The following is a 16,300-nucleotide window of genomic DNA, read 5'->3' as shown; positions in this document are numbered from 1 at the left end:
CACCCGCCGTGAGGCTGTTTACTGATTGTAAAGCTTCTGAAGTGCTAAAACTTTACTAAACACATTCTTCGTGTTTCTGCCTTTTATATATATTATATAATATCAATTAGCAAACAATCTAAAGAAACTTTTCCCTGACTTAATACATAATGTTACAGTCATTATTTGCTTATTATATATTTACCGATATACACTAAATGATCAGCAACATACGGGGAAGACAATCCTGAAGATGAACTAATTATTTTATTCAGATTAATCATAACACTACAACAATTCACTAGTCAACAATTTAACAACACAAACAAAAAAGCAATAAATAAGCACTGGAATAGGATGTTTTGTCATCTGACAAATACCAAATCAAAGTTTTCAGTGATTTCATTTCAGAATGTGTAATAATGTTGGACTGATTTGGAATGTATACTTGGCAACCGCCATCTAAAGCACATACATCGTCAGTTGTGGAGATACATATATGGACAAAACTGTAGGAAAGCAGACAGCCATAAACTGTCTAAGTTCGCATTACTGTACTAGCACCCTTAAAAATCGTACATTATACCGGTCTGTACTCCATACAGACACACTCATCGCAGACATTGCCTCGGAAAATTAAGACAAAAATGGGTGTTTCTCAGAGGTAGCTGCACAATGTTCCTTAGCTTTGATTCTTAAATTGTCAATGCTGGAAATCCTTAGATCCAGAGATTCCTGACTTAAAGGTAAGCGCCCTGCACCGGAACTAGCAATTCCGGAGGAAGAGGGACTGTTTCCACCGAAAAAAAGTCCTGGAAAGCCGAAAGTATTTGAGCTTACTGGGTAACTTGGGAAGAGCCCGCCAAATGGAAATTTTCCATGAAGTTGATGAGAGGCAAGATTTCCAACGTTTTGTTGATACAGGGCAAGCATGGGGTTCATTCCCGTTAGATGGGAGACTCGAAGAGACCAGAGATGTTCCGGAGAACTTGGAAAGTTAATTGTGTGTGGAATGTGCGGAGCAACATCTCCAAGCCCTGGTGTAGAATCTGACTGAAGAAAATTCGGACTCTCCCTTCCCATAGCCTTTTCCCGCTTTCTCCACTTGGCGCGTCTATTTTGAAACCATACCTGTAAAACAAAAGACGAATGTATTTAAATGTTTGCAATACCAAGGCAATAACGCGATTGTGTCCTCAGTCCACAAGTTAAGAAATGTATTAGAAGAGAAAATTCAATCAAAGGCGTTTCTATTATATTATCAGAACTTGATAAAAAGTCAATTTAGAGCTGATTCATGGAATCGAATCTTAATTACAGCCTGTTTTAGCTCCAGGAATGTCTTGATGAAATCGCGGCGCTAAAAAATTAACATTTCGAGGGCTTCTTCATGAAATCGTTTGTTTGTCTTTTATTGTGAAGTGCTTGAAGCAAACGCCCCTAAGGAAAGCAACGAGAAATAATCGAAGGAAAAAGAGACAATTTTCTTTCAATTTGCCAATTTTCAGCCTCAATGCTTTTTGAACACTTCAACTTATATTGGCTATATTTGGGGAAGCGAAAGATATTAATATCCTGTTTTTCAATGAGTTGTTAATTTGAAGATGAATGTTATTAAACTGGGTGATAATGGGATCGACAGTTCACAGTACATGTAGCTGTTTCGTATGTTCCTCATACATAAGATCTAAGACACGTTGCGTTTTCGCATTGCATTTTTTCTATCAATTTCACTCACTATATTGAAGAAAGTCTGGGCATTCGTAATTTTGCGAGGTTTCAAATTACACAATTTTTTTTAAATGTATCTCTTAAACATTAATGATCGCATTAGAATATTGGTATTGTGGCATTGGGATTATAAATACACGTATCATCTCCATGTTTTTAATATTAAACCATGAATATCCTCATACAGTTTATCTTTTTAAAAAAAAGGTAAAGAATCTTATAAACGTGCATCACTGTCTTTGGAATATTTAATTAGTCTATAAAGTAGAATGCTTTAAAAAATTGTATGGTATGCTTTATTAACATAATAAATATCTAGTGATTCCGACTTTCAGATTTAGCTCCAGAAAATACCGATAGGCGGGAAAAGTATATATATATATATATATATATATATATATATATATATATATATATATACCTGTATGACAAGGTGTATGCTAAGTTCTGAGCTTTGTAAAACATAAAAGTTTTAGAAATATTCAAGTGTGCATTCGTGAAACCTTCTTAAATTCCCATCACTTTGCCAAATGTCAAGTTAATTGGATAAGAAATGTAAACACTGAAAAGATTTTTCAATGAGTAATTCGGTGTAAACTATATATACATGTATATACGAGTCATGCATGAGGGGGCATTCATTTGTTCCTATAGTATTCTGATTCATGGTTGTAAGCGATACATCTTAAGGAATAATCAAGATATAACTTAGCTTCTTTTCTTATATCAAACTGAAAGGTCACTCGCGTAAAGAGAAGAGAGAAGAGGTTTACTACCAAGACAACGCTCGTAAGGCAGTATGCACATGAAATACAATTTTCTAGGGGTGATATACTTTATTATAATTAATCGTTATAAGACAAATAAGATTTAAAGAAAACAAATCAAAATCTCCCCCAAACTATTTCAGATTAAAAACATTACTTGTCAAAAACTAGAATGAAACAAATTTTGTATATCTATTATGAATGTATTTGAAAATGGTGTCTAGATGAATTATATATAGAAAAGCTTTGTTTCTAATGTACAGATAACTGATCTCGGTAACGACGCTTTCATATTGATTACAAAATATTACTTTTTGAGAATTTTTTTTTTTTTTTTTTTTTTTTTTTTTTTTTTTTACAATTTTCTGAATAAGCTAGCTAAACATCTATAATACAAAAAGTATGGTTTAATTAAAATATAGTCAAGTTATAAAACAAAATGTCTCAACTCTTTTTCAAATGCATAAAATGACGTTGAACGTTGTACAATATAATTAATTATCATACCATGTTTCGTGAAAAACTCGTGGGTGCGAGTGTGTGTATGTGTGCGCAAAAAAAATTCTCACTATATGGATGTGTTGTTATTAGATCGAATGCTGTCTGACATGTTTCATACTATTAGACCGTTCTTTGCACACTGATTTTGACAACAGACTACTCCTTTAGAGGGCTCATGGCGGTTGTGATCGGTCAACAGGGAATGTTCATTCCTCCTAGGCACCTGACCTCACCTCTGAAGTTTCCAGAGGTCCGTGTTTGACCTACTCAAAATTTTGTATTCTTTATGTACGAGTATTTATGACGTTGATCACTGTTCGATATCCTCACTTTTTCATCATTTGATATTAGAAATAATTGCTATACATTGGGCCATTTTATATCAAAATTATGTGAAAATATAATCACTTTTAGATTATGGCCTATGATGATATTGCATGTAAATATTTCACTGCTTAACATCCACTTCAACAGTCTATCGATGGGATGTGTTTCCTAAAGACGCACGTAAACATGCCCGAAACATGGCAGAAGAAATTATGAAATACATTTGTAATTTTTTGCACAAAATAAAATCTCAACCCCTGACTTCATTCTCAAACTGTGAACACTATACAACATTAATTATGAACATGATTCATGGGGTTCAACTTCCTTTAGAAGTCAGTGGGCACAGCCAGCATACATTTAAGAACGTTTGAGTTAGCCGCATCACACCTTCACTTTCTCTCAGACATTGAAAACGTCCACTTAATTCAAAACTCATTTCCAATACAGAAACATTTCTTTAAATGTAAACAGCATAATATGAAATAGAGATGTGGATTGGATTTTTAAAAAAAAAAGTATTGTGCTTTTATAAATAATATATACTTCGACTTTAAAAGTTATGCGCATTATGAAACAGCCATACTTATTCTAACTTGCACGCTAGGCACTGTATGGACGAGTTCATCACTGATTAAAGACCTACTACATATTCATGTATGTAACACGTCCGATTCTCTACATAGTCATTTCGGTTGAGCATCACTGAAGAGACATTATTTGTCGAAATGCACATCTGGTGCATCAAAATTGGTACCGTATAAGTTTTACATAGTAAATAACTATATAAATTTATTGAACCAATGTTAATTGCAGAAATTTAGCGAAAATAAATCAATATTATATTAAAAAACAGCGGAATTACTTTGATATGTAATCATTTTTTTCTGTAAATGAATCACTTTGATATGTAATTATTTTTTCTGTAAATGAATTACTTTTGATATGTAATTACTTTTTTCTGTAAATGAATCACTTTGATATGTAATTATTTTTTTCTGTAAATGAATTACTTTTGATATGTAATTATTTTTTTTTTCTGTAAATGAATCACTTGGATATGTAATAATTCCCCCCCCCCCCCCCCCTGTAAATGGTTGAATCGTCCCACTCCCGGGAGTACAATTTACATTCTGTACTTTGATTTTTCTTAAGTTACGAATATTTTAAAGCTGGCGAAGTGAGAAAAAAAAATTCTCAAAAGAATTTCATACTGCAGATACAACAAGTTTGAGAAGACCATTCTTAAAATATATTAGGTTCTTCCATCTATGAGCTAGAAAGTTCACCAGAAAGTTCACCAGAAAGTTCACCAGAATACGCGGGTTGGTTGGATGTATTAATTAAGTTTTCAATGAATGAAGATAGCTCAAAAAATGATGTCGGTCCCAGAAAATATACGAGCGAGTTTGCTTTCCTATACTTAGTAACAGTGTAAAATGACAACAGGGTTTGCATATGGTTTATAAAGATACACAAATAATGGATTTAATAATATAAATCGTCTACATAAGTATTTGCAAAAAAAAAAAAATGCACAAGGGTAGGGGTGGTATGCCCCGGTGTTCAGGTGCCTATGAGACACACCAAAAGACATCGAACTGCAGCGCCCGCAGGATAGGTACGGTAAGCTTACAGACCACCACAAATATTATCCGCAAACTCCGTGAATATATGGTGCATAAAACATCATACCCCAATTTCAGAATAACGGGTACACAAGAGGGAACGTTAGTTATTAGTTATTTGTATTAATAGAGACTTTTTCAAAGACTATGGCGTCATTGTTGTTTCTTATTGAAATATACAGTGTCCTGGTAATCCTATCGTAATTATAACGCCAGACCCCGTCCCTCCTCAAAATCCTATTGTCATCAGTCCACCCATTTCGACAGTATCTATGCTATGTGGACGGCAGGGGACAGTCCGCACTCGTTGGAATCAGGTGTGACACGGCTAATTGTAATCTCTTTTTAAAGGTTTTATCCAATCTCGTTTCATTACTCTCTCTAAGAGGACTTGAAGCACAGCATCCGCTCACCAGGGTCTTACATGAAGATTTAATCAAACAAATAAATGCTTGAAATACATAATGAATGACTGGCATTATGCCTCTCCCCGTGAAGGAGATAATAAGGTAACAATAATCAGAGGACAAACCCCCATCTAATTCTTGCTATTCTTGTCCGCTTAGTGTCTACGGTTGTGGAAAAAATATTTGTCATTTTTTTCACCAGTAAAATGTTTTAATGGAAAAAAGAAAACTTGTACCCCGTGGATTTTCATTGCAGGATGTTCAGGTTTGTTCCGCATTAGAGCCATTTTCTCTTAGCGCACGGATACAAAGTTTTGATCCGATCCGACCCAATCCTATTCGCAGTATTTATGGTTAAATCAGATTCAAGAATTAGAATAACAAATCATGAAATCGGTTGAGTTTAAGCTGATGCAGACACTGTGCAATGCTAGCTGACTTTCGCGCATTGTTTTTCTTGGTTGTTGTTTTTTTTATTTGGCAAACGTATGGCATCATTGTCTTATCACGGCTGTATTACAAGGTAAACAAATTTCACTTTAAGGTGCTAAAAAGGAATAAAAAGAAAAACATCCGTGTCATCGAGCTGATAAAGTAAATATTGATAAAGATCGCACTAAATCGAACTTTAGCTGATTACAGCTCTTATCCACAGCACGATTATTTAAGGTTTAATTTTACAGACTTAAGAAGGAACAGAGATTCATTTTTAGACAAACACAGACAGAATTTAATTGTCACATGCTTGTCATATTTTTCGTACTTCGTGAATTCTATGCTACCCGAATTTTACTGTAGACCGGGGTCAATTAAGATAAAAGAAGGGAGGTTTTTGCCTGTACTACGAGATGAATGAAAAATAAATATTATTATCAATTATTTCCAATAATGTATGGCTCTTTGTATGATTAGAAGTCAATTTATTAGGCCTCGAAAAAAATGACATCCATTTTGTAGATCTTCAAGAGAGCAGCTTACTCTACAAGCATTACATATAACATGTTGTCGCATACCGTTATTTCATACCCATTTAATATCAATGATGTCATTCCTGATAATTTAACAATTCGAAGAAGCATATTTTTAACAGGTCACATGAAAACACTTGACGTTAGTGATGAATTTCTGTTTCCTAAATTGTCACATAAGTTGTAATGAACGACTTACCTGCACTCTAGCCTCGCTGAGATCAAGCCTCATTGCAAGCTCCTCTCGTGTGAAAACATCCGGGTACTGAGTCTTCTCGAAGGCACGTTCGAGTTGATGGAGCTGGTATGTGGTGAATGTAGTCCGACTTCTCCGGATTTTTCGGGGTTTGGAGGAGAACGATTCGTCGGAGGCTTCATCCCCTTTGTCGGAGGATGTATTGAGTGAGGAACCTTCGGTCCCCCCGAGGTAAAGCTTCTCTTGACCGCAGTCGTCAGGCGTTGCACAAGGCGAAGCTGATGTGTCACTTTGTCCATCGTCTCGGGGAGTCGGGGATGGCTGAAAACGCGTCTTTCCTGAACATAAAAAACATTCAAGTGTTCAAGATTTTGTTTTCGTTTGTAAAACAGATCCCTAAATTAATTCATTTTAAAAATTCTTTATCATTTGAATGAAATTTTATTTTTGTTTGTGTGACGGATACCAGAATTACGCCGTTTACAACTTAATATGTTACTAGTGATGCGCGTGATTTGTTTGAAAAGTCCAATTTTTTTATAAATCAAGGCATAAACATTGAAGAGATTTTTCCGTTAGCGAAAATAATTGAAATCAAGATTATTAACCAATACGTATGTCGAAGTTAATTGATGCTAACGTACATTGTAAATGTCACCATAGAAAGGTACGGAGTCTCACAAAATCTGGTCAAACTTTGAATTTCTTGTTCATACAAACATTTGTTTAATTCACTTGTTTTCTTTGTGGTATAGAACGAGCGTGTATGATAACAATGTACATGTACGTGTAACTTGCTGGTGATCAGACATAACAAATCTAGAATTATGTAAAGTTATTTTCGAAATTTAGAAATAGGTCTTCATAATGGCAAGTGATTATTTATGAATTGTCTTCATATTCTAAGCATTTTGAAACAACTGCTCGTAGTAATATTTTCTCATATAAATACATATTATTTTATTATTGATTTAATGTGAACGTTGGATTTAACTGTGGTATAATTAGATGATACCCCCTTTGTCATGAGAACTTTATTTCTTAAATTGTGTTTCTCAAATATTAGATTTAATAAATATTTAATTCACTTGACTTAATAAATAGTTTCTTCTTCAATGATTTTCATTAATGGTAGACATGAAATTGAATTAAGTTTTACGTTTATTATATTCTATTGACAGAGCGTAAGACAACATTTCACTTTTCTAAACTAGTGGGGTGTCTGTTTAGTTACAAATGCAATATTTAATTAATGGTTTGGGGAGAACAATGATGCAGACCCTTGAAATCAGTATATAAACTTACCTTCAGGGCTACTTGTGATCGTCGAAACTTCAGTGTCGTCATCTTCTAAAACGCCTTTTCTAAGAATACTATCCATGCTGAAAGAAACAGCGGATTTGCTGGTGACACTGCTGGTTGTAAGGTCCATTCTTCCCTTTAAAATTCACGTATTCTTAGCTGCTGTCTTAGTCGAGGTTCTATTCACAGCTGAAACTGATGATACACACGTTCAACCACCAACTTTATTCTGTAATTGTTTAATGGCTAATGAAATAATGAAACTTACGATAATTATCTAATATCGATGGAACTGTGCGATCATTTTTAAAAGGATCGCGATTCTGATTGGTCGGTGCATTTCTAACGCGACGATAGGAGGCCAGCTCTAGCTACATGTAGTCCTCACTGGGAGTAACCATACGCTCGCAACATTGCAATAATATCATATTTTACACTTCTAAACTGGGGGCGTGTTCTTGGAGTTTATCAACAAATGGAAAAACGAATAGGCGCCTTTCGCATAATAGCTGGATTTGCTGTATCATTATTAGTTTAACGAGAATCGGATTGAGAAGCTTCTATTTCAAAGCAATCTTGTTTGCTAATCATCGTTCTGAGACGAGGGATGCTTTCTAGTTGAGGAAAAATAATTATTGACAGTTTGAACGTAGCCGTTTTCTTGACACTGAAATGATAATACTATCTATTTGTGCATCTTGTATTGAAAAAAAAAATTGCACTAAAAGTCACCTATCGTTCCTTTATTTTATTTTACAGCCACAAAACAGAAGAGAAGAAAATGAAAGAAAAATACTTAATTTTCGATGGAATTTTCAATTACTATATTTTGTATTTGAAGACTGAGAAATATTTAGGTATTACCCATGTATGATAATTTTCATCGTCATTCCAAAATTCTGCGATTTTATTCATTTCAAAATGGAGAATACTTGGTGTATAGTTTATGAAAAGGCAAATCTACAAGTGTATACAGCACTTGATATTTTGATAAGGATGTGGAGGATATATGAACTAGGACACTGAAACCTTATTTATTGTTGTTAATACAATTACCACGCCTGTATGTAGAAGTACAGATGAATGTTTGGTATATCTGTTAATCAGGATTTGTATTCTTTTCCATTCGGTATGCGCAGCTTGATAGTCAATAAACACAAATAAAAAATTAACACCTCGAGCAATAGAAATAGACGCTGGTCACACATTTTTATTTATCCAATTGAGAGACAATAAAAGCCAAGTGTCAACGGCTAAATGCCAAATATATACCATAAGTCCAAACATGAAAAAAGTCAACAGTTTGAAAAAGAAGTATCCCCGCGGTTTATGTTACCTGCAAATTAACTTATTATGAAGTAATTCACCTTTAATTATTACCATATTCAAGCACTTGACCACTCGTTGATTTCAGGTCTAAGTTTGGTCTTAAGTTTGTCGCGCCTGATGTCAAATAAACAAAGCCCATCGTTAGTGTCACGGAGGGTTGATGGATTGACCAATCGCCTTACCGGAATCGGATCGACTCATTATTGCAATCATCTTTAAAAAAAAAAAAAAAAAAACAACAACAAAAAACCAAGTAACAAACAAAAAAATCCCATAAAGACTTTATTATTATCTTCTCTAAACGCGGTTAGATGTGCTGGTTAGGTATGGATGAATGTTCAGTGTTTAAATCCAGTAAAACAAAAAGAATACACAACCACGTCGACATTCATGTGTTTTTTTTTTTCAAAAGAATAAATATATAACGACATGGACTAGCGTTTGCATTGCAATATCTTATTCTTCGTTTCATGCCCGTTTCCTTTCCACCACACCGATGCACACAAGGAACAACTTGCTGAAATATAATCAGTCGTAGTTTCTTAAATGATATTGAGTATATATTTGAATCTTTTGTATCCTTTGTGATACACTTTAAAATCATTGGGGGTCAATGATAAACTTTTGCATTAAAAAAAAATGAAATACCTATTTTTTGATTTTACAAGCATGACACATATATTAAAGAAAAAAGAGGGTAAAATATTTTGATAATATAAATTGCATGTAACTGTAGAATATATATATATATATATATATATATATATATATATATATATATATATATATATATTAAACGTCTAGAAAATAAACTTTTATATATATTAAACGTCTACAAAATAAACTTTTCTGTCCATAACGGCATGGTGGAAAAAATTGAACCTGGTGACACGCAGTAGAATAAAGTGTATGGAAGGTCGAAACCTGGTAGTTTCACCTATGATGAATTTGATGTTTCATACAAACTTCCATACATTTGCCACGTATTCTTTTGGAACACGAAAGGTATGAGCACCTCGCTTAAGAACACCATCTATATATGAGGCAGTAATTCTATTAGAAGGGGTATTTATCCATTAAGAAATGATATTATCGCATGCTAGGCAACGATTAAACATCAGGGGAACCATCATCCGTTTTATCTGTAGCGGAAGTTCCAAGACGTGGTTTAAAATCAACATCGCTGCAACATAAGACACTGTTGCGTGCATCGGGATTTTATTAAACAATTAATTGAAATCACAAGAGGACCTGAATGGGTTAAACGAAGCAAACAAGCAGTAAATGAACTGATTAGTGTTTTGTTGGAGTTAAAATAATGTCTTCTACTTGGAAGAACATTCCATTTCATACACAAATTATCAAATATCCTCCTCCTTTTAGAACGACCATTAACTAATGCTGTGTAAAAAGGAAATTTGTATGTGAAAATAGAAACAAAAGTACAGATTCTCGCTGAGGCAAATTTTCTGGTTTAAAAAGAAATAATTCAGGACATTAACTATTTGATTCAAATTTTTGTTTTAATGAAACGTTTTCCTTGTTACATGGATTATGTATATACTAAAGCAAATAAACTTTTTCATGGGATAATGCGACATATATATGTACAAGTAGAATGAGGCCGTTCATCGGTATGAATACATTAAGAATTTGAATTCCTTGTGTCTGCAGCAGGTTTTGGTAAAGAAGTAGGCTCTTGAAGTTGTCGTAACTACATGTACAACAAGGCAGTAGTTTTATCTTCGAAGATGGCAGATTGGGAAAAGAATGGCAATGAATAAGATATGATACGAGGAAAAGACCAGAATTGAATCAAATACAATATGGAGTAAAGATCATCGACGATACGACATAGTGAAAGTTCAGCAATGCATCAGATGTGATATGGAGGAGAGTAACAATGAATCAGATGTATCGCTGTGAAAGAGTAACAATGAATCAGATGTATCACGGTGAAAGAGTAACAATGAATCAGATGTATCACGTTGAAAGAGTAACAATGAATCAGATGTATCACGGTGAAAGAGTAACAATGAATCAGATGTATCACGGTGAAAGAGTAACAATGAATCAGATGTATCACGGTGAAAGAGTTACAGTGAATCAGATGCGACACAGTGAAAGTCCAGTTATGAATCAGATGCGAAATAGTAAAGGTTCAGCGATAAATCAGATGCCTGATCAGGATATAGGGCTCACGGCGGGTGTGACCAGTCAACAGGGGATGCTTACTCCTCCTAGGCACCTGATCCCACCTCTGGTGTGTCCAGGGGTCCGTGTTTGCCCAACTCTCTATTTTGTATTGCTTATAGGAGTTATGAGATTGATCACTGTTCGTTATCTTCACCTTGCATGCAACACAGTGAAAGTCCAGCAATGAATCAGGTGCGATATGGGGAAAAGAGTAACAGTGAATTAGATGTGTCACGATGAAAGACCAGTTATGAATCAGATGCGAAATAGTGAAAATCCAGCGATAAATCAGATGTGACACAGCGAAAGTCCAGCAAGGCGCGATATGGAGAAAAGAGTAGCAATGAATCAGATGCGTCACGGTGAAAGTCCAGCAATGAATCAGGCGCGATATGGGGAAACGAGTAACAATGAATCAGATGCGACATAGTGAAAGACCAAGAATGAATCAGACACGACCCAATGAACGATCAGCAAGGATTCAGACACGACCCAATGAAAAACCAGTAATGAATCAGACACGAACCAATGAAAAACCAGTAAAGAATCAGACACGACCCAATGAAAGACCAGTAATGAATCAGACACGACCCAATGAATGATCAGCAAGGAATCAGACATGCCCCAATGAAAAACCAACAAGGAATCAGACACGAACCAATGAAAGACCAGTAATGAATCAGACATGACCCAATGAAAAACCAACAAGGAATCAGACACGACCCAATAAAAGATCAGCAAGGAATCAAACATGCCCCAATGAAAAACCAACAAGGAATCAGACATGACCCAATGAAAGACCAGTAATGAATCAGACATGACCCAATGAAAAACCAACAAGGAATCAGACACGACCCAATGAAAAACCAACAAGGAATCAGACACGACCCAATAAAAAATCAGCAAGGAATCAGACACGACCCAATGAAAAACCAACAAGGAAGCAGACATGACCCAATGAAAGATCAGCAAGGAATCAGACACGACCCAATGAAAAACCAACAAGGAATAAGATACGATACGGGTACTTCTACCCCATATGTTGAAGAAGGTACTAGACTCCAACATTTATTGTTCATTTTTATCAAAGTTACTGATCTATTTTTCTTTATTGTCTAAGAGAAGTTTCATATATCACTGCACATTTTATATGTAATATGTATACATCACTTTATGTGTCCTTTGTCGTTGTTGCCAGGATAGGTCTAGAACGGGCATTGTGTATCGCATAATTTTCTTTTTAAATTATTACTTTAAAATCTTAACTCTAATTAATAAAACAGAAAGATGAGAGTTATACACATTTCTCACATTATCACCAGTGAGATCGACTTTACCCATGTGAGATTTTTCTGTCTCACACCGCTGCGACGTCATTTGATTGTGACGTCATATATTTTCTATGATTTACGTTACACGGTGAAGATTTACGTTACAAGGTGAATTAAAAAATATTTGCATTGATATCTTTAAATTTTAATGTAGTATAGCTTTCTGGTGAACAACCTTGGGTTTTTAAGTTTACACTTATAGTGTAAAACATTTTTGGGTATGCTCTTTCTGCTTATCTAATTAGTTTTTGCATCGAAGTTCAAATGAGGATTTTGATAATTTAGAATTTTCTCAAAGCTCCTAAATTTATGCACTAAACTTTAGGTAAAATGTGAGAAAAATAATCCTTCATGATTTACTTGTGTGGGATAGGGAAATTCCACCTCTGGCACAAATCTTGTCCCCTCGGTGGAATTTCCCTATCCCAACCTCGTACTAATGAAGGATTCTATTAATCACTGTAACTTATGTCTCTGACGGATGTTTATCACGAAGACATGCTATAATAGTTATTAAGTTAAGAATTCGTTTAATAAGTTGACTTAAAAATATGGCTCCATTTTTTTCAGTTTAAGTTTTGAACATGTTTTTTTAATGACGAAATGATTGCCCCATGTCATTTACGAACAATATATTTTCTCCTATGCCAATAATTAAAATGTGGTATTGCTTAATATCCATACTAGAACTGAGCAAAGGATGGACAAATAAACTACAGACTTTATAGATTTATCGGAAGACCTTTTTGTATAATTCGGAACTTATTGACTCATTCTGTTCCGAAAAGATGGTCAATTCAGCAATAAATAGAATTTTTTAAAAATCCAACAAAACACACACACAAAAACCCAACAACCAAAAAAAAAAAAAAAAAAAAAAAAAAAAAAAAAAAAAAAAAACGAGGTCCCCTGAAATAGCCTCTAAACATATAGTAATGTCTTAGACAAGACATTTTAAGGATTGATTTATTTTGAACGAGAAATTATTAGCCGTTTTACAGCCATGCTATTTTGCTTCCATTTGATATGATTATCCCTAATGGATGTTCAACAGACTCACAATTAGACGCTCGTTAGAGTGGGGTTTACAGCAAATTTACCACTCTTAACATTAATCCATTGAAAATTAAACCCCTAATATACCTTGCCGTAATTTCCTTTTGCTTCTTGTATTTCTTTATGAACGTTAATCACAAATAAATTTCCGCAGATAAACGACTGTCGAGCGAATTCACGCCACGACTTTGTCAACCGTCGTAAAACACAATTCATTTCCAGACCTGCACCAGAGGACATTTCTCTAGCATGCAAGACAAAATGTGTCCTATTCAGGGGGAATGCGACTTGTCAAATAAGAGGTGTTTGATTCGTCTGCTATCTCATTTGCAGTCATTAACTTGGATAATTAAAAGTTAATGAAAAGTAAAGAAAATGTTTTCATTTGATTTTATTACTCTATTTTTCTTGAGTCCACCACCTGCAAAGAGACTAATTGTAGGGACAGAACTTTTGCAGTTCATTTTCAGAAATGGGACATATAATAATATTGTAATTTTAATTTTGTTTTATAAAATCATTTAAGATTTGATGATAGAGAACCTAGGCAACTTGCCTACTGATAGTTTCAATTCCGAAAATCACAAGGCAAGTTCTCGATTTTTCTGCAACGAATTTTAACACATATAGAATGCCTTTTCTTTACGTCAATGTGCGTACATTTGCAATAAATACGTCAAAACTATATATATATATATATATATATATATATATACATGTATATTCATATATATATATATGTGTGTGTGTGTGTATAAAATTTTCAACAATGTGCATAAAAGTACTTGGAACATGATTGCAAACAAGTGGGGATATGATGCAACAAATAATGGACTAATAATGATGGTGCTGTTGAATGAACGTGATAATGACGCGGACATATAGTTGACCCTATGTAAAGACTCATCCGTCTCCAGCTTTTGTAATGTCAATCACAGCCATTTCGTTATTGTTCAATTATAATGCAATTGATACTAGTAAATTTGCCAATAATAACCAAACCCGTTAGCGATGAAAGCTAACGGAGCAGATAGCCCTCGTGTCCTTTTTCTACAGGGTAGACTGGAGGAAGATGGAGAAAAATCAATGGGTCCAGGGTCCGGTCTCTAATTGCTTAATTCTCAAAACAATTTTCCACAGTTTAGTTATATGACAAGTAACTTAATTGAAGGAATTATCACAAGGGGTCACATTCGATTAATGTGATAATTTAGCGCGCTACAAACGAAGGCTTATAAAAAGTCTCCGACTGATTCCGTAATTGATTATATTATGTACAAAATTATCAATTAACATCAAGCCTGGTTTGGACAGCTCTGAAAGCTACATCGGTCGGATATCGCTAACTTCGATAAAGAGGAACCATGATTACCACGTGGTGCTCATGACAGATGGAAATTTTCTTGAGACGGAATGATCACATTTACCCGATTTTTAAATTTATCTAATTAATTGAGTTTCATTGTTGTTTAGGAAAGTTCTTTAATAAATGGTATAAAAAATAATGGCTTCCCGGAGCTTACACCACTATCGCTACCCACATTTACGCACAGGATGAATAATCAGCAGAAAAATTCAAGGACATTTAATGATAAAAAGATATCCTGCGAGTAAAGTTCTAACATGTATATGAAATGAAATCTTATACTTTCAAAGCAGTCTACGACATCGATATTCACCGGGTAATAAGATATCAAGATCCTTTTTTCACGAGAAACAAATAAATATGATATGCATTTGCTCTTTTTATCAAATCTCTCTCTCTCTCTCTCTCTCTCTCTCTCTCTCTCTCTCTCTCTGTGTGTGTGTGTTAGAATAATATAAACAATAACAACACTAAATGAATCCACATAATGTTGATGACGGTTTGAAAGTAGTATAAAGTTTTAATTTTAAAATATATCAATTACTCAGTTAATTATTAATGATTTTAAAATTCACAGTAAATATTATCAATAAAGTAATGCTGACATCATGAGTTAAAATGCTTAACAAACTCTACAAGATTTAAATTACTTCTAACATTGATTCAATATTTTTACAATTAAAAGTAAAATTCTAGCAACAATTACTTACCAATGAATTGTAAATCAAAGTAAGAACTTTAAACACAGTGTGTGTGACGACCTGCTGCAGTTTTAGTCTCTGATCAGTCTCCACCAAAAAGGGTGTCAAAATCTCAAGTAATCTAAGCAAACAAACATCTGTTTTCATTTGTAATTGCTCAGTGTTGAAGTTTAACGTCCACATTTAATTTCAAGCACCCTAGAAAATTCCTTCCATTATCATTAACTTCATTTGGCTTCTTCAGTTTGTCCGTGGCTCGAATGTCGCCCTTTCTTGTCCAGCCCCCTCTTATTTATTTAAAACCCTCTCCAAGTTAAATGACAGCTAAATATTATCATTTTCAACAAACAGAACCTCGTGATTCTTTTAACACGCTCTATAATGAACAAATATTGCTTGATACTACCCTAAAGAATTTACTTTAATAAGATTTCAGTTAGCTACACCTTCAAGAACCATTGTATTTTAATTCACTTGTAATTATCTGTTATCTCACAACGTGTTCCAGGGAAGAA

At 34.2% G+C, this 16,300-nt stretch overlaps 1 protein-coding gene across 1 annotated transcript; it reads right to left on the bottom strand.

The window, feature by feature from the left end:
• Positions 1-227: 227 nt before the first annotated feature.
• Positions 228-15,945, bottom strand: LOC125652823 (retinal homeobox protein Rx1-like). Its single transcript, XM_048882240.2, has 4 exons — positions 15,795-15,945; positions 7,810-8,001; positions 6,508-6,842; positions 228-1,110 (listed from the first exon to the last, which is right to left on the bottom strand). Exons 2-4 carry the CDS (start codon positions 7,934-7,936, stop codon positions 616-618), a joined length of 957 nt encoding a protein of 318 aa, XP_048738197.2. The 5' UTR covers positions 7,937-8,001; positions 15,795-15,945; the 3' UTR covers positions 228-615.
• Positions 15,946-16,300: the final 355 nt, after the last annotated feature.

The sequence above is a fragment of the Ostrea edulis genome, chromosome 5, assembly GCF_947568905.1.
Source record: "Ostrea edulis chromosome 5, xbOstEdul1.1, whole genome shotgun sequence".
NCBI classification, from domain to species: Eukaryota; Metazoa; Mollusca; class Bivalvia; order Ostreida; family Ostreidae; genus Ostrea; species Ostrea edulis.
This window is presented reverse-complemented; position numbering and strand designations above follow the sequence as displayed.

Coding starts and splice junctions, on each gene's coding strand:
- LOC125652823 (XM_048882240.2), bottom strand. CDS start 7,936: ATGGACCTTACAACCAGCAGTGTCACCAGCAAATCCGCTGTTTCTTTC. Junction 6,843..7,809: donor GATCACAAGTAGCCCTGAAG/GTAAGTTTATAT, acceptor TTTTATGTTCAG/GAAAGACGCGTTTTCAGCCA. Junction 1,111..6,507: donor TCAGCGAGGCTAGAGTGCAG/GTAAGTCGTTCA, acceptor TTTGTTTTACAG/GTATGGTTTCAAAATAGACG.